The following is a 19409-nucleotide window of genomic DNA, read 5'->3' as shown; positions in this document are numbered from 1 at the left end:
AAACGTAATTGACTTCCGATGAAGGATGAGAAGCCGCGACTGGCGGTGGTGCCTGTGGTGGCGCTGGCGATGGCGCCTGAGGTCGCGCCGGTGGTGGCGCTTGCGGTGGCGCAGTCGCCTGAGCAAGAAAGGCTGACGGTGGCGAAGTCGCATGTTGACGCAAGCGCAAGCGATCCAAACGCGCTTCGTGCGCAATCACCATTGCTTCAGCTTGCGAGATCGAACAAGGATACTCGCTACTCGTCACAATAGTCATCAGATGACTGTAATCTTCTGGAAGTCCATCAAAAATTGCTTCAAGGTGTTCACGATAGGTAACAGGATCACCGATGGAGATCAAAGCATTCACTATCGACTTGATCCGCTTCAAGTAATCAGAAGTGCTTTTGGATCCTTTGGTGATGGATCGTAACTCAGATCTGAGTTGCGTAGACTGTGCGAGAGAGTGTGCATGGAAGAAATCCAGCACTGCTTCCCAGATTTGCCATGAGTGCTGGCAATTCACGACTGTAGGAAGCACAGTTGGTGAAAGCGATGAGAGAAGCCAGGTGAACAAAGCTGAATCCTGTTGCTCCCAAACGAGAAATGCAGGATTCTCCACTCCATTTGTGCGATCTGCATCAGAGAGATAACGAGGAGGAATCTCTGGCTGATGAAGAAGATAACTCTGTAATCTGTGAGTGCGCACAATTCCCTCCACATGCTGCTTCCATGAGAGGAAATTCGAATCATCAAGCTTCAAGAGAAGCTTGTGAACCAGTGAGGTTGAACTCAACTGAGGAGCTGCAACCGAAATCGGAGTAGGAGAAGGAGAAGATTCTTCTGCCACTGGAGTAGGAGAAGATTCTTCAGCCATTGGAACAAGGAAGAAGAAGAAAAATCAAGAAGAAAAATCCTCTGGATCGAACCTTGCTCTTGATACCATGTTAGAGAACTATAACTGTATAACAGAAATGTAATATTGAATTTATGAAAGGTTGAAGATTACACAAGATGATCTAAGCTATATATAGAGAGAAAGAGGCTTGCGGAGCAAGCTATCATAAGAGAGAGAGAGAGAGAATCAGTTACACAATAACTGATTCTGTTAGCTAAACTAACTACCCTAACTGATTCTGTTATGGCTTGCCATGTCAGCAAGGCCATGTTGATACATATACTCTAATAATGAGGGTTTGTTCTCACTTCTCAGTGTTGTCACAAAACAAATGCTTCTGTTTTGCTCCCCGCCACGCCACGCCACGCCACTTGTTATTAAATACTAGCAATTTTTCCAACCGCCATTTTTAGTTTTAGGCTTAACCTTTCGGATTAACATGAGCCAGCCAACCAGCTTTATTTTATTTTATTTCTTTTTCTTTTTATTTCTCAAAATATACCTTTCTTTGTGTTTCACCGTTTGGATTTTATATTCAGATTTTTGATTTATTTTCCCTCTCCCGCCAATTAAGTTACTGTTTTACTTAACAACTATTTTTTCAACGGTTTAATCTTTCCAGTTAAGCCTTGCCCTTTCGGATTCAATGTTCAACTTCAACGATTAATGTGACAATATTAAAATAAATAAATTTAAAAAATTCAAATAATTAATCATAAATGGGGCAGGTGACATTTTTTTTGAACTCTGTCTATCCCTGTTTTGGAATAAACCCTAAAACAGAGAATGACTCAGCAAAAGACTTAGAGTGTTATTCAAGTGGAAAAGTGAACCTCCTTGATACATCTTAGGATCCTCCTTATATAGTTGATAAGCCCAAAACATAGTCAAACATACATTAAGAAGTTGACTAGGCTACCTGAATGAGGGATGAAATCAAGGGGAATAATCATTAATTACTTTGACTAGTCTTGATGATAAAGGAGGATGAATTTGGACTACCCATGTTTGGTTTGTCTTCCTTTTGAGCTTGCTTACTTGATTCTTGGGTCGATCATCAAATTTGGAGGCACTCGATCCAATCCAAATCAATAACGGTACAATCCCCTTCTTTACAAAGCCACTGTATTATCTCCCCCCAAAGCTTTTGAACTTATTTCGAAGTTCAGAAGGCCCCCTCAGGTTCAAAGTTTTTTGTGGAAAGTTGCCCATGATAGATTAATGACCAATAAAGAGAGAATGAGGAGGAGCATGTGCACTTCTGCTTTGTGCCCCCAATGTCAGAATGCTGAGGAGATAGTCATGCACGCAATTAGAGATTGCCCTTATATCCAGGAGGTTTGGAATGCGTTTCTGCTAGCCAAGGATTGGAGTAAATTTTACAAGTTTATCTAACTGGCTGAACTTTAATCTCCACAAGAAATTTGTCCATAGAGGTGGATTTAGCTGGGCCCTTCTATTTGGGGTGGTGGCTTGGTACATTTGGAAAGACAGGTGTGATTTGGTCTTTAATAACCATATCACCATGCCTTGCAATTTGATGATCCTCATTACGAGCTTTACTGATGAGATTGTTCAAAATTTGAGCCTTCCTAATGCTATTTCCAATCTTCATATGAACGAGACTAAAATCTCCTGGACGAAGCCGAACTTGGGGGCTTGGAAATTAAATTCAGATTGTTCAGTTTCTGCTCGCTCCAACAGTGCTGCATATGGGGGATTGATCAGGGACTATAGTGGGAAGATTTCACTGGGCTTTTATGGCAGATTGGACTTTTGTACTGCTTTGAGAGCGGAGCTTTGGGGGGTCATTAAAGGCCTGGAACAAGCGCTGAATCTGCAGATCAAGGTCTTGGAAGTGGAGATGGACTCTAAATTAGCTTATGATTTGATTACATTGAGGTGCCCTCCTGATCATCCTTGTGCAGATTTGATCCAAGCTATCTCCGATCTGGCTTCTCTGAATTGGGAAGTCTATTTCTATCATGTTTTCCGGGAAGCTAATCAATGTGCTGACCATCTTTCTCACCTTGGACATAGTGTTCAAGAGCTTTGCTTTGATAGTGAACATGTGCCTAGTTCTCTTCTTCCTCTCCTTATGAATGATGTTGTAGGTACCTCTGTTTCTAGAGTTGTTTAGTGCTGTCTTTGGGCTTTTAGCCCCGAACATTATCAAAAAAAAAAAAGAGAACGGGCCCTAGTGCTAGAAAGTACAAGGCGAGCCGCATGCACTTTCTCTTATATCATTTCTTTTTCTTTTCTTTCTTTCTTTCTTATCCTGCATGACAGTGGAAATACACAAGCAGTGAAACGAGGGTAAATAGGTTTATATTCTTCAGTTTCCGATAATGATTTACCCGTGACCATGTGGAGGATGAATGAAGAAGACCTTCTAGATTCTAAGCCACAAGGTCTTCTTCCTCATTACAGATTCATTAGATGCAGGATTGTATTTACTAGTGGATTTAGTAGGTTCCAGCTTTTGTTTTAATGACTTTCCAGTAAGAGGCTGAAGTCCTTTTGGCAGTTTTATGAATGATCATTGCATGAATCAAGTTTGTTTTATTTTTTTCGTCCTTTATGAGGACTTATTTCTTCATTCTGTAGCTAATGTGTGATTTTTTCTTATCCTGCAACAAATTTTACAATTTCAATGGCTAGATTCCTTAATGCTCGATCTCTCTTTAGTTTAAAAAGGAATGGCAGGGGATCTAAATTCACGATCAAATTAATATGTAATAAAATAAAGTTCAAGTGCCATTTATGGCTTTTGATAATATAAACTAGGAACTGCAGTTTTTTTTTTCAATAAATGTAGTGCCAAATGTGCTTCACTTTTAAGTTTTAACACTCAATTCAATGAACAAGGAATCCCTTTTTGTTCACCTCTATATTCTGTACTTCTCTCAATGAATAATTTACAGTGATTTACAAAGACAAATTAAAAGAATCGCTGCTGTAATAAAGCTGGTGTGAAAACTATCAGATTGTAATTTCTTTTTTTCTTTCATTCATAGAATTACCCTAAATATATACAAGTAGGTAGAGTGATTACAGGGACATATAAAAGGTAAATACAGATTTGATTCTAAACTGACTAATATCACTTAATTTATGGGATATTACAGCATGCTGAATGTCAAATATTTATTGCCTCACACCAACACTCCCCCTCAAGTTGGTGTGTAGATATCGCATACACCCAACTTGTCAAGTGAGTTATTAAACTCCCTGCTAGAAACAGCCTTTGTGAAAATATCTGCCAGTTGGTCTTCTGATTTGACAAATGGGAGTTGGATGATTTTCTCATAGTAGAACAAATGAGGATTGTGAAAGATAAATCATAAAGTATGATATCATTGTGTTTATACCAAATCATCCAAGTTTGAGCCAATATTGCAGGGTACCTCCAGAATTTATGATATATATATCAGACTTTGTACGTAGTTGGTTTAATCAGTAAAGAATTATTTAACGGTAAAGGAAATAGAACACTAACCCATGTTTTGTTGATATCTGTTGATTTATATTGTTGATATCAGTTGTTATATCCTTCAAGTGATTTCTTATTATATGCTTTTTTTTATGTTTTGAACAACATGGAGTTAACCCTATCTATTTGCTACTTGTTATGTGGGCGCTTAACGCCAGGTGTTCCGGTATGGAACCAAAAGAGCGTTGCTAAGCAAATCAAAGAGCGAAGCGAGAAAGAGAGAAAATCAGAAATTGTGTCAAGAGTTGGATCCCCCACCGCTTGGGTGGTGTCCCATATTTATAACATTGTTTTGACCCGACTGGGTCATGGGTCGTCCGACCCATATGTGTACAAGTACTATGAAGCCCACAATATTACAAAGTTGGTACGCCCATATCAGTAATGCATGTTTCCTAAGGACTCGATGCTTATAGAATTAATGCTCCCTATAAACCCATATCAGTACACATAGTGGCGGAACTATTGGTTGACATAGGGGAGATTTTTTTTTCATATACATAGAATATAATATATAATATGAAACTGGTATATATAATAAAGTTAGTACAAAAAGTGACATAAGAGTGTGACATAAGTAAGAAAGTACAAGAAACTTGTTCAATAAGCTTATCTAATACAATTAAAAAATATTACTTTTAACTTTACCTTTTTCCCTTTAGAAACCTCAAACTCAAACCCTCATCTTTCTCCCTTTGTGAGAGACGTTCCTGTTCCTCTAGCTGCTGCAAATAATCAGTTTCTTTATCCAACTTCAATCTTCAAGTCCAAAGCTAAACGGTTAGTGGTGCACTGCACTGGTATTATTTTTTAGACTTCTATTAATTTTTTGAATATTATTAGACTACAAGCAAACTTTGAAAACTGAAGTGGTGCACTGGTATGGTATTATTAGGGGCAAGTTATGCTTGAAATGGTTCACTATTCTTTTCGTGACTTGATTTTCCAAGTCTAATACTAATATTTTAGTGGTTTGTGTGGAGTGTGGTGCTTCTAGTAAGTAGTAAAACTATTGTTTTCAAATGAAACAGAAAAGGTTTGGGTTTGTCGTTTGGTGCTTCTTGAAAATGTGCTTTATTTTGTTTTTAACGAAACAGAATGCTCCAATAGTGTACATCACTCTACTGTTGAGATTGTTATTTGTAGCTAGCAGCAGGGCCGGTCCCGACATTTTGGAGGCTCTGTGCAAAGATTAAAAATGGATCCCTAATAATTTTTTTTAAATAACATTATCTATTTAAATTTTAAATAGCATCAACAACTTCAAAAATATGTGTCTAACATAAACAAAATGTCATATTCTAATCAATATTATCTAAAAAAAAAAAAATTACTACTTAAAAAAAGCCTCCCTCCTAGCATTTTTTGAAGCAAAATTTTCAATCAAGTCTTCATATTGTATTTTATCCAACAAATTATTCTCAATTGCTATCAATGCTAACCCATTAAGCCTTTCTTGTAACATGGTAGACCGCAAGTAAGACTTCAACAGCTTCAATTTTGAAAAACTTCTTTCTGCAGAGGCAACTGTCACAGGAATAGTCAATAAAATTCTATATGCAATAATTGTATTAGGGAAAAAATCTATGCCTTTCAAAAATCTCAATATATCAATAGGTCCAATATTACCTGCAGGCAGCATATCTCTTAGTAACCTTAACTCCATACATAATTCTTTCCCATCAATATCACATTGCTCATTATGTTTCAATGCCTCTTCAAAATGAATACAACAAGACTCTAAAGTTGCATTGTCCAATGATTGTAAATTTTGAGAAGTAAACAAGAAACCAAAAACACTTTCATATTGTTGGTATTGCTCAAATCTCTTATTAAGAGATACAATAGCTTGATCAACAAGGTAAAGAAAAAAATTAACTCTAAATGATTCCTCTTCAGATAGCTCAACTGATGGGGTATTCAAATTCTCATCAAACTGTCTTTTTCTTTTGATTATACGCCTTTGAGGAAAGATTGGATCAATATTCAATTCAATGGCAATTTCCGTAGCATGACTCAAGGCATTTTTAAAACCGGTTTCCCTATATTCCTTAAAAAATGAAATCAACCCTGTTATTTTTTTCATAGCAACATCAATAACCATATCGCTTGATTGTAAAAGCTTGCTAACCACATTAATTGCAGATAATATTTCAAACCAAATAATTATCGCGATTAAAAACTCAAAATCACCAAGCTCATTTGTTGCTAAGGATTTAGCTTCACTTCTTATTTTAGAATCAAGATCCTTATCTGACACTTCAAGTAAAGCTTCTCTAAAATCTGACATTTGAGTTTTAATAGCTCTAACACTATCTACATGACTCTCCCAACGAGTGGATGACAATGATTTTGGAGTCAAACATTTTACATTATCTTTCAAAATTTGCCATCTCTTAGTAGAATTAGCAAAAATAGTATAAATGCGTTGAACAACGCCAAAAAAATCTTTAGCTTTAGCACAAGAGTTAGCCATATCACACAATGTCAAATTAAGACTATGACAAGCACACGGAGTATAAAAGGCTCTTGGATTTATGTCTAAAAATTTCTTTTGCACACCTTGATGTTTGCCTTTCATATTAGACCCATTATCATAACCTTGTCCCCGCACATCAAATATGTCAAGATCAAGACTTTTCAATTCATCTTGTAAAACATCAAAAAGCCCTTGACCAGTTGTATCATTGACATTCAAAAATCCTAAAAAAGATTCTTCAACACTAACAGAATTTGACGAAATATCCACATATCGTATTATCAAAGACATCTGCTCTTGGTGACTAACATCAGGAGTACAATCAAGTATCACTGAGAAATATTTTGCTTGTTTGATTTTTCTAATGATTTCATTTTTAATTGCAGAAGCAAGCAAAAGTATTAACTCATTTTGAATTTTATGCCCAAGAAAGTGAACATGAATATTATCATCTGTAATACGCCTAACATGTTCTTGGACAATTGGGTCAAATTCAGCTAACATTTCAATTAAGCCTAAAAAATTTCCATTGCTATTTTGGTACAATCTCTCATTAGAACCACGAAAGGCCAAATTATGTTTAGCAAGAAATTTCACTATTGAAATAATTCTTTTTAAAACATTTTTCCAGTGTTCCTTTTCTTTCTCAATCAACCTTTGAGTTGTTTTATCAATAGTTTGAAAATTTTGCATTCTTTTACGCAACTCATACCAAGTAGTCATATTGCGAACATGTTCCATGCCTGTCTCATGCTCTCTAAGTCTCTCACCAACATGTGACCATGTACAAAAACCCTCATTTGCTAATTGACCTTTACCAAACCCTCTTTTAAAAATTTTACAACAAAAACAAAATACTTTATCAAGCTTTTTAGAATAAACAAGCCAATCTCTATCACATTTCTCTCCATTTGGTAAAACTCTAGTATACAAATTAGCCGTAAAACGTCTAGATGATTTATCTTTAGGACCCTTTAGAATAGACAAATCTCTTTTAGGACCTTTTGTTGCTAATAAATCAATCATTCTAGACTCAAGATTATCCCATACTGTTGGATCAAATATGTCTATATCATCACCATTGTCATTAGCATTATCAACATCTAAATTCACATTTTCAGTATCATTAACATTAGCATTTTCCTCCATATTTTCAGCATCTAAATTAACATTTTCAGTAGCATTAACAGTAGCATTTTCCTCCATATTTTCAGCATCTAAATTATCATTTTCAGTAGCATTAACATTATCATTTTCTTCCATATTTTCAATAATTCCAACATCAACATTTTGATTTTCAATGGGAACTTGTGGTTCTCTTATAATAAATTTATTAAGAGCTCCTGATTGAGATCGAGTTAACTCATCAAGTCTCTTCTTTTTCTTACGTTTCTCACATCCAGAATCAAACTTTCTAATCTTAGGAGGCAATTTAGGAGGCATAGGGAAATAATGAAAACAAATTTAGAACCTGAAATAGTGAAATTTCTCACTTTCTCACTGTTCTTGATCAATTCCACAGCGTTGAAGTTGAATTGGTAAATAAAAAATGACTGATGTGTGCACTGGTTTCCACTACCTAGCAAATTGGCAATCAATCAGTTCTACAATTTTCACATGCCAAAAACTCATACGGTACAAAATAAGAAACTAAGAAAGTAAGAATAACAACAAAATTACAAAACAATCCAAATTCCAAAGCCATCATAATTCATGAACAATTGAACAGTAAATCAGTAATCAGTAATCAAAAGATGCATACTGAGTGATACTGCCACTGGAAAGTAAGAAAAATCAGTAATCTAAAATTTTCAGAAAAATCAGTAATCAGTAATCTAAAATTTTCAAAGTTTCCATCAAAGATGCATACTGCCACTGGAAAGTAAGAAAAATCAAACCTTTAAAATAAAAAAGAGAATAAGAGAATAAGAGAGAAGAAGGGTACCGCCGGTGTGGACAGTGGATGAAGCTTGAAGGGCGCGGTGGACAGTGGGTGGTGGACGGCCAGACGCGGACGGCGCACGGCGGACACAGACGGCGCACGACGGAACGACGGTGGTGACTGGTTCCGTTTCAGTGTTTCACTGTTTCAGTGCAGAGCACGTTTCAGTTTCAACGTGATTACGTGAGTAAGCCTCTTGAGTCTTAAAGTTTCTATGTTTCTAATGATTTCATTGTTTCTAATTAAAAAACTAGGGTTTTTTTTTGTAAACCATTGTTGGATTAAAATAGAACAGGCCCAAATGCAAGCCCACTGAAGTCTTTCTTTTTTTTGGTTGATAGCCCACTCAAGTCTGAAGCTACAGCAAGCAGACTGCCAAACAAATTTATTTTCTGGGGTAAATTTTTTTTTTCTGGGGTACGTAAAATTTTTTTTTTTGAGGCCCCCTATTTTCTGAGGCCCTGGGCTGTGGGCCTGCCCGCACAGGCCCAAGGCCGGCCCTGGCTAGCAGCATATACTATCTTAATCTTATAATTTTTTTGTGTATTTCTCTTTACATGAAACAATAGAGTGCTAGGTGATATATTTTTTGGGTGGTGCTTTTGATCTAGTTCCTTATTTCTTTTGGTTAAATTGCTCACATTTCCAACTTCCATAATTGTTTAAATACTTATAAATTATTGTGTGATATGCAGGTGATAAATTTATCTCAAAAGGAAGTAATGATTAAGAATAGAAGAATTGATTCTTTTTATAAGAGGAAGAGTTGTGAGGAAGTCGATACAAATATAACTTCCACATCATCTGAACCTGAAAAATGTCTTGAGCAGCAAAGAAATGAAGAAAGTGAGAAGCAACTTTCCAAAGTTCATAGAGTGTCTGATAATGAATTTGAAAATTCATTAGAACGTGATCCAGGAAAGCGTCCTCAAATTTGGCAATACCCACCAAATCAAGTAGATGAAATACGAAGGGCTTATCTAAAATGGGGTCCATACCAGATGCAATTGGAGCATTATCCTTGGCCTGGTAAAGATGATCATAAACGACGGTTTCAATATAAATGGTTTAGCGTATTTCCTTCATGGTTAGAGTATTCCCCTACAAAAGATGCTGCATATTGCTTACCTTGTTATCTTTTTAGCAAAAGGCCAAGTGGGCGTCCTGGATCAGATGTTTACATTGCTAAAGGTTTTAGATGTTGGAGGAAAGTCAAAAATGGAAAGAAATGTGCCTTTCTCAAACACATTGGGGATGATCCTTGCTCACCACACAATAATGCATTGAAAGCTTGTCAAGACTTGTTGAATCAAGATAGGCATATCAGAAATGTTTTTCATGTGCAAAGTTCAAATCAAATTATGCAGAATCGTTTGCGCCTCAAGACTTCAATTGATACAGTTTGCTATTTAACACTTCAAGCTTGTGCTTTTAGAGGCCATGATGAAACTAGTGAATCATCAAATCAAGGTAATTTTCTTCAAATGATAAAACTCTTAGCATCATACAATGATGAAGTTGCAAAAGTTGTGTTGGAAAATGCTCCATATAGTTCCAAATATACTTCTCCAAAAATTCAAAAGGAGATCTTGCATATTCTTGCTAGTAAAGTGAAAAACCATATCCGTGAGGAAATTGGGGATTCCAAATTTTGCATAATTGTTGATGAAACTCGTGATGAATCAAAAAAGGAACAAATGACGTTTGTTTTGAGATTTGTTGATAGAAATGGTTTCATACAAGAGAGGTTTTTTGATATTGTGCATGTGAAAGACACTACATCATTAACTCTTAAGGAAGAATTATGTGCTATACTTTCTCTGCATAATCTTAATGTTACCAACATTCGTGGTCAAGGTTATGATGGTGCTAGTAATATGAGAGGAGAATGGAATGGACTTCAAGCATTATTTTTGAATGATTGTCCTTATGCATATTATGTGCATTGTTTTGCTCATCGATTACAACTTGCCTTGGTTGCTGCATCAAGAGAAACTATTCCAATTCATCAATTTTTTTCAAAATTGACATTCATTGTCAATATTGTTTGCTCTTCTAGTAAGCGCCATGATGAGTTGCAAGCTGCTGTGATAGATGAAATTGCTCATTTGTTAGAGTTTGATGAGCTTGAAACTGGTAAAGGGGCAAATCAAGTTGGTACTTTGAAACGAGCTTGTGATACTCGTTGGAGTTCACATTTCTCTTCTATTTGTACTTTGATAGAAATTTATGGTGCAACTTGTTCTGTTCTTGAAAAAATTATTGTTGATGGATCAACTTATTCTCAACGTGGTGATGCTGATAGTGCTCATAGTAGCTTGACCTCATTTGAGTTTATATTCATCTTGCATTTGATGAAAGAGATTATGGGGATAACTGATGTTCTTTGTAAAGCTTTACAACAACAATCTCAAGATATAGTTAATGCTATGCATTTAGTGCGTTCCACAAAAGCACTCATTCAAAACTTCAGAGAAGATGGTTGGGATATGTTATTACAAGAAGTGAAATCTTTTTGTGAAAAACATGACATTGAGATTCCTCAATTGAATACTCCTTATGTAGCAAGACATGGACGTGCTCGTCACCAAAAAGATCACATCACAATAGGACATTATTTTAGAGTGGAGATATTTTTGGTTGCAATTGACAAGCAATTACAAGAGTTGAATAGTAGGTTTAGTGATCAAGCAATGGAGTTGTTAACTCTAAGTTCTGCTTTGATTCCTAAGAATGCTTATAAAGCTTGGAACATTGATAAGATTTGCACTCTTGTAGACAAATATTATCCCAATGATTTTAGTGAGCAAGAGAAGATTAATTTACGATTTCAACTTCAACATTTCATTGTTGATGCTCATCTAGATTCAGATTTGGAAAATTTATCAACTATTCAAGAATTGTGTGCTTGTTTGGCAACCACACAAAAGTCTGAAGTTTTCTACTTGATTGATAGATTGCTTCGCCTTATCATGACTCTTCCAGTTTCTACAGCTACCACTGAAAGATCTTTTTCAGCAATGAAAATAATCAAGACTAGGTTAAGAAACAAGATGGGAGGTGACTTTCTTGCTGATAGCATGGTAGTATACATTGAAAGGGAGATTGCATCAAATTTTAGTTCTGATTCTATTATGGATGCTTTCAAGTCAATGAAAGAACGCAGGGCCGCACTTTAATTAAAGGTAATTTCTAATCATTTTCTTCTATATTAATTTTGAGGTATGCTTTTTCTTAATGTATGGTATAAATGCAAATTGCATGTATAAGTTACGAATTATAACCTCAAATTTTGGATATGCAGGTCTCTTATGAGTTATGACACAGTGGCTCAGATTTTACTACTAGACTATTTTGGATTGGTGAATTTGGTAGCGGTCAAGTGTGCAACTTATCTTGGGCTTTTTTATGCTATTTTGGATTAGTGGATTATGCAATTTAGTTATGTTCAGTTGTACTTTTATGTAATTTTGATTTTAGTATATAAAATACTTTATTAATATATTACTCCTACTCTCTATGAAATTTTTTTTGTTGCTAAAAAATACTTGTAATTTTTATAATTTATGTTGGCCCCTCTAATATTTTGGTTGAAGGTCCGCCACTGAGTACACAAGCCCACAAGACACCAAGTCTTAAAAGCTTTAAGACGAAGTGTGTCTTCTTTTCGAGCCCACAAGTAATCAACTCACCTAACACTATACAAAGACTAACAAGTAATTGACACGCCCAAAATGTGCAAAGGAAATAATGGGCACACAGGCTCCAAAATCAAAATTTAAAAGGCATAAAAGCTAAGTAGTCATTCCTTTATCATTTGAACTTTTGCTGTTACTTCTTGATCTTTGTGTAGTGTGTAAGACCCAGGATTTTAGAATTAAATAAATAATTAATTTCCAACTCACGCATAGGATTCTGTGTAAGCGTGAGGAAATTGACTTGTGTTTGATGTTTGGATTAGTATTATGTAGAAGAAAGCTCAGGAAATGACTAAGAATAGTACTGTAGTCGCTATAGGTTAGAGCACGAGCTTTGTTCACTTCCGCCTTAGGGCAAAAACGTTAGTAATTGGCTAATCTGCTCTTAAAGCACTGTAGAAGCGAAATTCAAAAATCTTCAGAGGAATGTAAGAATTTCTCTTACTCCTTTCCATGTCAAGCGTTTCGATACGAAACCCTAGAATGTACGAACGATCGATTCCAATTCTAGGAAGTTTGCCGAAACTGAATCCCTGATAGCTCAAGAACCTTAAAGTTAACCTCGGATTAAGACTTTTTCTATTCGGAGCTTCAAATGAAGATTCCACACACGTACACCTATTTCTTTCGATGTTTCCAATCTTTCTTCAGAAGGAAGTTTCTTCATCCGACGCCAATTGCAAAAAGTAGTTCTGCGGCATGTCTTGATGCAGACTGCGCTCAAGCCATTTTCTCATTTGAAATGAACCCGGAGCAAGTATCAGCCTTTTAGGAAAGGATACTTAGCTTAGTTGCATAATATGATAACGCCATATTTATTCTAATTGTCTCACAATTATTCTTTAGCTCAGTTTTTACTCATTTCTTGGATCGTGGATCATTTTAATTTGCTCAAAGTGATCCTAATTTATATTTTATCATTTCATTAAACTTCTCATATTTTTTTGGTGTAATAATATATCACATTTATATTTTTCTCTTAACTCTGTGAGCTAAATCTTTTAGTGTCTAAATCAATTAGTACCGGTTTTAAAAAATATCTAAACTATCCATCCTTATCCTCCCTCTCACTGTCGACATCTTTCTCCCTCATTACACTTTTTCATTTTCTTTCTTCTTCTTCTACAGACCACGTTCTCTATCTTTCTTTTCTAATTCTCCTTTCTTTTCATTTTCTTTCTTTTGCTGCAGCAGACCCATTTCTCTATTCTTCTTCTTATGTCTCAAATTTTCTTTCTTGTTGCAGCAACAACCTGCCACCGTTCCTTCTCATCATCCCCACCATTTCTACTTATTTCTTCTCATCACCACCATAACAACCAAGGAGCCAACACCACCTCACCATATATCATGTTCTTCTTCCTCCTTCAATCAAAGACAAACCACCACTGTCCATTCTTCTCCTTCTCCTCTCTATGGCCTCAAAAGGAGCAGCACCCACACGCACCACATGAGCCACCACCTTCACGTTTTCTTCTCCTCCATGGCTGGCCAAACGCACCACAAACCTCTGTCCTTCTTCCTCACGTAGCTCCTTTGGACAGCCACGATGGCCACCAATCTGCCCCTTTGAGAACCACCATCACCTTCATCTTCCAATTTTATGGTAAAACTTCTTCTCTTTTGCTTGATCATGCTCTTGGTCAATTAAAATTATTCCTTTGATTTCCATACATAGTTATATCTTTAAAGTTATGGTCATGCCAAGAATTTAGTGAACCATAATTTTTGTTTACAGAAGGTAGAGTTTTTATATTTGGTAGAATTTTTAATTGGAGTTTTTTTTCGAAAGTGCTTTTACAAATGTTATTCCCCATCACCGGATCTATAGATTTCACCGATTAGTTTTCTAAAAAGTTGTTTTCTTTGAGTTAAGTGATTTTGGGGCTTTAATGATTTAATTTAAGCCTTGATTAATTGTTTTTAAATGTTAAAAATGGCTTTGGAAGTGATTTGGGGAAAAAGGAAAATTTGTACAGTTTATGTAGGTGTGGCCGAGTCTATAACATGTGTTTTGGGCTTGGAAAATTAATTTTTAAAACTTGTTTTTGTTAGTGAAGATCCTAAGTTAAGTTTGAGGACTAAAAGTTTATTGTAGGAAAACTTTAGGCTTAGAACACAAGAGGCTCGAGAAGTTTTGGATTAAACTTGAATTTTAATGTCTTGGGGGTTTGTTTGATAAATTTATTTAAGATTTAGGATTGAAAAAGAACTCATTTATAGTTGAGGGCTTGGTTGCAAAATGGTTTTTTTAAGGACCTTTCTTTAAAAACTCGCAAATATCTTCTCTTTGGAGTTTAGTCCTTGAAACATAAAGCATAAACATTAGCCTAAGTGAGATAGAAAGATTAGATAAGCTTGTTTTAGAACTTTAGATTTGACATTAGAGGCTAAGGTTTAGTATATGGACTTGTGAAGGGTACGAATAACGGAAGCGCCTTGCATCGGAGCTACACGATAGAAGGAAGCGAGTCGACGGACAAAAGCAAGGATGTGATTGGATTGGAGTTGCAGTTTAGGCAGGAAATTGGCTAAGGTAAGGGTAACTCAGTTTTAGTGCGTCTTTGAGTCTTGCCTGCTTTTATCGCACTGCATGCGTTTGAGATGAAGATGTTTATATTGATTGGGAGATGATTATGATTATTGTGCTGAACTGGAAAATGTTTTCTGGAGGCTTCGGCCGAGTGAACTTATTGAGACGTGTGTCTCCGTTTTCTGAGAGGCTTCGGCCGTTTACTGGTTTCCGTCATTATTGCTTTCTAGTGGATAGGACAGGGTTATGTTTTATAGCACTGAATTATTGTTTCATCGCTCAATAGAGCTTTATGTTATTGTGTTGGTTTAGTATGCTTGTTGAAATTATGAATAACATGTGGTTACTCTAACTTGATTATTGGATTGAGAATTGTTGATGTTTTGATTGTTGTTATGATTGATGTTTGGCCGAATCACATGCTATGTATGTGCTAAGTGGCAGTGGAGTGAATATTTTCACATGACTGTCCCGTCTATCAGGGGCGCTATTAAGTGGCAGTGGAGTGGATATTTTCACATGACTGCCCCGTCTTTTATGGGCGCTATCAAGTGGCAGTGTAGTGGTTTCATTCCACACGACTGTCCCGTCTATCAGGGGCGTTATCAAGTGGCGGTGGAGTGGATATTTTCACATGACTGTCCCGTCTATCAGGGGCGTTAAGTGGCAGCGGAGTGAATATTTTCACATGGTTGTCCCGTCTTGCGAGACGCTATAAGTGGCGATCAGGAGGTGTGGTCCTATGATTGTCCCGTCCGTTGTGGCGTTAAGTGGCGATGAGGAGGTGTGGTCCTATCATTGTCCCGTCTTGCGATACGTTATTGTTTGATTTGTGTTGTTGGTTTTGTTGATATTTGAGTTGATGTTATCTGGTTGTCCTGTCTTGTGTGACGTGTAAGTGGCTGTCAGGTGATTGTGTTCACCTGGTTGTCTCGTCTTACGAGACGTTATTGATTGACCCATAATGTTGGTTTTATTGTCATCTGATATCTGATAGATGATTATGTTGTTGAGGTTATTGATATCTGTTCATGATTATATTGAGGTTATTGATATCTGATAGATGAATATATTGCTGAGGTTGTTGATAGTTGATTTAAATATGTATTGTTGGCTTTATGGATATATGTTGTCATCTATCTTGAGATTAAGTTGCTAGATTATTTAGCATGACATGCAGTTAAATTCGAATAGCATGTTTTCTCTTTTATATGTGGTAATTGTATGGAGTTAACCCTTTCTATTTGCTACTTGTTGGTTGGGCGCTTAACGCTATTAGGCGATGGAGGACTATTGATGAAGTCGGACCTTTGTACGAGTCAAAGACGAGGACTTGAAGAATTGTGGAGGACTCGAAGATTAGAGTCGGGTTTAAGGCTAGAGCCTTGGGTTAGAGAGCTTACCGTTATGGGTTTAAGCTTGCTTAATGATTTCATTAATATATATTTGAGGTTTGGGTAAGTTCCGGTGCATTGTTTCCCTGCGGTCCTTCGATGTAGTTTGATTTACAGTTGGGAGTATGCATGACATATTTTGGAAATACTTTTAAAAAGAAAAAAATAATACTCGTGTTTGTATATCATTTTGGAAAACATTGCATATTTATTTTATCTGGTTACTAAGGTGACTCCCGAAATTCGGGGCGTTACATAGTGTGTGCAAGTTGACCCAAATCGTCTCTTCGCATCAATCATTGCCTCACTTTGTCATTATCATGATTAATTTTCTCTTCCCCTAAACCATGATCACAACCTGCTCTCATAATACTACAAGTAATAATGCACAATATATACTTTGAAACTTGAACAAAATAAAAGTTAAAGACTTAAATGTAAATCAATAACATGGAACACACTTACTTCACATCGCTTGCACATCCATCTATGCTCAGTGTAGTGTATCCGTTGTGAGATGAACTTTATTATAAAAACGATATTGTTTAATATCGCCCAAAAGACGATATTGTTTAATATCGCCCAACAATCTTATCCTTTTTCTATCAACTATTCTATGAATCATAAGGCCTTTGCATTTTTGACTTAGTCAAAATTCACATTTTGATCTTAGTCATAATTTGATCAGAGTTTCACTATCTGATACAGTTAGGTGCTCGCGTGGAGACTTTGTGCTTGAGTTGGGTAAGCTAAAACCAACCAAGGCGGTGCTTTTGAATTCGTGGTCAAATGCTCTAGTTTTAAGAGTCTTACTCTTATCTCAATTGTCTGACATCGCCCAATTGATAGACATAAGTTGGAAAAATGACGAACATGCTTGTTCAAGCAATGTTTTAAAAATTATGCCTCGTTCAACTCTCCCGCCCGGGGTAGAGAAAAGAGTTCACGCTCGTTGTTCTTTTCTTTTTCTGTACATAATGTTGTATGCTTTAACTGGTTTTAGTCAACTCATCACTTGTTAACTCATCACCTTGTTAGCATAAGATAAAATATAATATAACACATTGACAATATCAAAACTAGTTGTTCTCATCCCTGATACGGTTTGAAGAGCAAAATAATTACCTTCTGTATTTAAAATTGCAGCTTACCACTAATTCATTTTCACATATAAATAACACACAGTGGGTGGACCAAACCTCTCCACCCAATGTTTTAATTTCCACGCCCAAGTAAGAAAAACGAACTTCCATCTCCTTTTATTGAAATTAAAAATTGCAATAACAACATAAAATCTTGTAAAACTTAATACTTGCCAGAAGAATGAAACGCCTAACACTTGCACTCACTTGAAAAGCATACACTTGCACTCTTTCAAAGAAGAATTTCGACACAGGAGCAGTTCAAGCATATATATACAGACATCATGTGTGTCAAAAACTCATCAAGTAAATGTAACTCGAGAAAAAAGAACATGTTTTAAACATAGATCTTTCAAAAACAGTATTAGAATAAAAATCCTTCAATCAATAAAGAATTAACATTAAAAGAAATGGAGTCAAAAAACCTGATTTACAGATACCATGAAGCAAATCAACTCTGCCATGAAGGGGCTGATAGGCGAATCAACCTATGGTTTACAGTGATCAAACATCCTTTGGTGCAATACTGAAATTTAATGCACTATCTCAATTCCGGATTTCAGGCATTTCACCTCTCCGTGAAGGACACTTTCGAAAGTCACTGACACAAATGTCATATCTTTGTGCCTTTGAGACTTTTGCAGGACAATCCAATTTGCGTCTAGCTGGGGAAGCATTTTAAATACCATTCTTATCAGTGGCAATCAGTCTGCTTCACCTTTGTACTTACTCCCATCCTTTAGTTCTGCCCAATAATGGCAACAATTTTCTTTTCTCCTCCGGATCCTCAAAGAAAGGAAATCGTTTTTGACATTTGATTCCATGTCACCACTTCAAGAAATACTGTACACCCTCCGGTCACTATTATAAAAAAAAAACATTTTAGGTTCATTCATTTAATGAATGTATCTAGTGACAATAATGACTAGATACATTCATTAAATGAATGAACCTAAAATGTTTATTTTGCTTATATATGTGACCGGAGGGTGTATCATCTAGCATAATATCACAATGACAAGGTTATTCAGATCATAAATGAAACCAGATCACGTATGTAATATTAAGGAAAACTTCACATTCACATGAAACGAGTAACTATTAGCGATAGATGCTACTGTATAGGAATATGGCCATAATGAAAAATTCTTAATAAAAATAAAATCAGAAACTACCGTAGACAATCTACTACTTCTTATTCTTCAATTACTATTCCTAAAAGACCTCCAACCATGTTGCGCCACCTGTCTTTTTTTTCTTCTTTCTGAAACGGCATCGTTGGGCTCACCAGTACTCTTTCTCACCATGTTTTACTGTTCATCTGGGAGAGGATATCCCAACCCTTCATCCTCGAAATCTGACGGTCAATGTAATCTGGACCCTTTTCCTATTTTCTTCTCCACTGTCGTGTCGTTCTTTCCCGGAAAAGATGGGAAAGGAGTTACCCGCCGTCCCTTCCACCACCCTAAGATTACAAATCAAGCCTCTTCCAGATTTTGTGGGATTGTGGCGTGTGGAAAGAGATCAATTTAACCCTTTCCAGCTGGATTTGCTTCTCCCCGATTTTCAGCGACTTTCCATGGCTTCTCCGGTGGCACCCATCACATCCCGCCGTCAACAATTTCGTAGGTAAGTCGTGGTAACAGTGTACCTGCTGAGTGAACCTACTAGATTTTGGATTTCATCAACGATTTGCTCTAAATTTGGTGTTCCGTTCGAATTTTTTAAGTTATCTTATTGATTAGATGTCCTATTTTAGGGGGATTCGGCAGGGTTAGGTTTGTAGATGGAGGGTTGTAGTGGGAAGGTTTTACAGAAGTTCTTTTCTTTCGTGTTTTTTCCTCAAATTGA

At 36.2% G+C, this 19409-nt stretch overlaps 2 protein-coding genes and 1 long non-coding RNA gene across 3 annotated transcripts; 2 read left to right on the top strand and 1 right to left on the bottom strand.

The window, feature by feature from the left end:
* Nucleotides 1-5703: 5703 nt before the first annotated feature.
* LOC130722970 (uncharacterized) lies at nucleotides 5704-8292 on the bottom strand. Its single transcript, XM_057573870.1, has 3 exons — nucleotides 7749-8292; nucleotides 6472-7622; nucleotides 5704-6420 (listed from the first exon to the last, which is right to left on the bottom strand). Exons 1-3 carry the CDS (start codon nucleotides 8290-8292, stop codon nucleotides 5704-5706), a joined length of 2412 nt encoding a protein of 803 aa, XP_057429853.1.
* Nucleotides 8293-9513: 1221 nt separating this feature from the next.
* Nucleotides 9514-12263, top strand: LOC130722969 (uncharacterized). Its single transcript, XM_057573869.1, has 2 exons — nucleotides 9514-11976; nucleotides 12096-12263. Exon 1 carries the CDS (start codon nucleotides 9514-9516, stop codon nucleotides 11968-11970), a length of 2457 nt encoding a protein of 818 aa, XP_057429852.1. The 3' UTR covers nucleotides 11971-11976; nucleotides 12096-12263.
* A 1323-nt stretch (nucleotides 12264-13586) lies between these two features.
* LOC130722008 (uncharacterized) lies at nucleotides 13587-16781 on the top strand. The gene is made up of 3 exons (XR_009013745.1): nucleotides 13587-14095; nucleotides 14908-15025; nucleotides 16302-16781. It is a non-coding gene; the product is annotated as an uncharacterized LOC130722008 (long non-coding RNA).
* Nucleotides 16782-19409: the final 2628 nt, after the last annotated feature.

The sequence above is a fragment of the Lotus japonicus genome, chromosome 6 (genome assembly GCF_012489685.1).
Source record: "Lotus japonicus ecotype B-129 chromosome 6, LjGifu_v1.2".
Taxonomy (NCBI): Eukaryota; Viridiplantae; Streptophyta; class Magnoliopsida; order Fabales; family Fabaceae; genus Lotus; species Lotus japonicus.
This window is presented reverse-complemented; position numbering and strand designations above follow the sequence as displayed.

Coding starts and splice junctions, on each gene's coding strand:
- LOC130722969 (XM_057573869.1), top strand. CDS start 9,514: ATGATTAAGAATAGAAGAATTGATTCTTTTTATAAGAGGAAGAGTTGT.
- LOC130722970 (XM_057573870.1), bottom strand. CDS start 8,292: ATGCCTCCTAAATTGCCTCCTAAGATTAGAAAGTTTGATTCTGGATGT. Junction 7,623..7,748: donor TTTACCAAATGGAGAGAAAT/GTGATAGAGATT, acceptor CATGGTCACATG/TTGGTGAGAGACTTAGAGAG. Junction 6,421..6,471: donor TTTTACAATCAAGCGATATG/GTTATTGATGTT, acceptor TCATTTTTTAAG/GAATATAGGGAAACCGGTTT.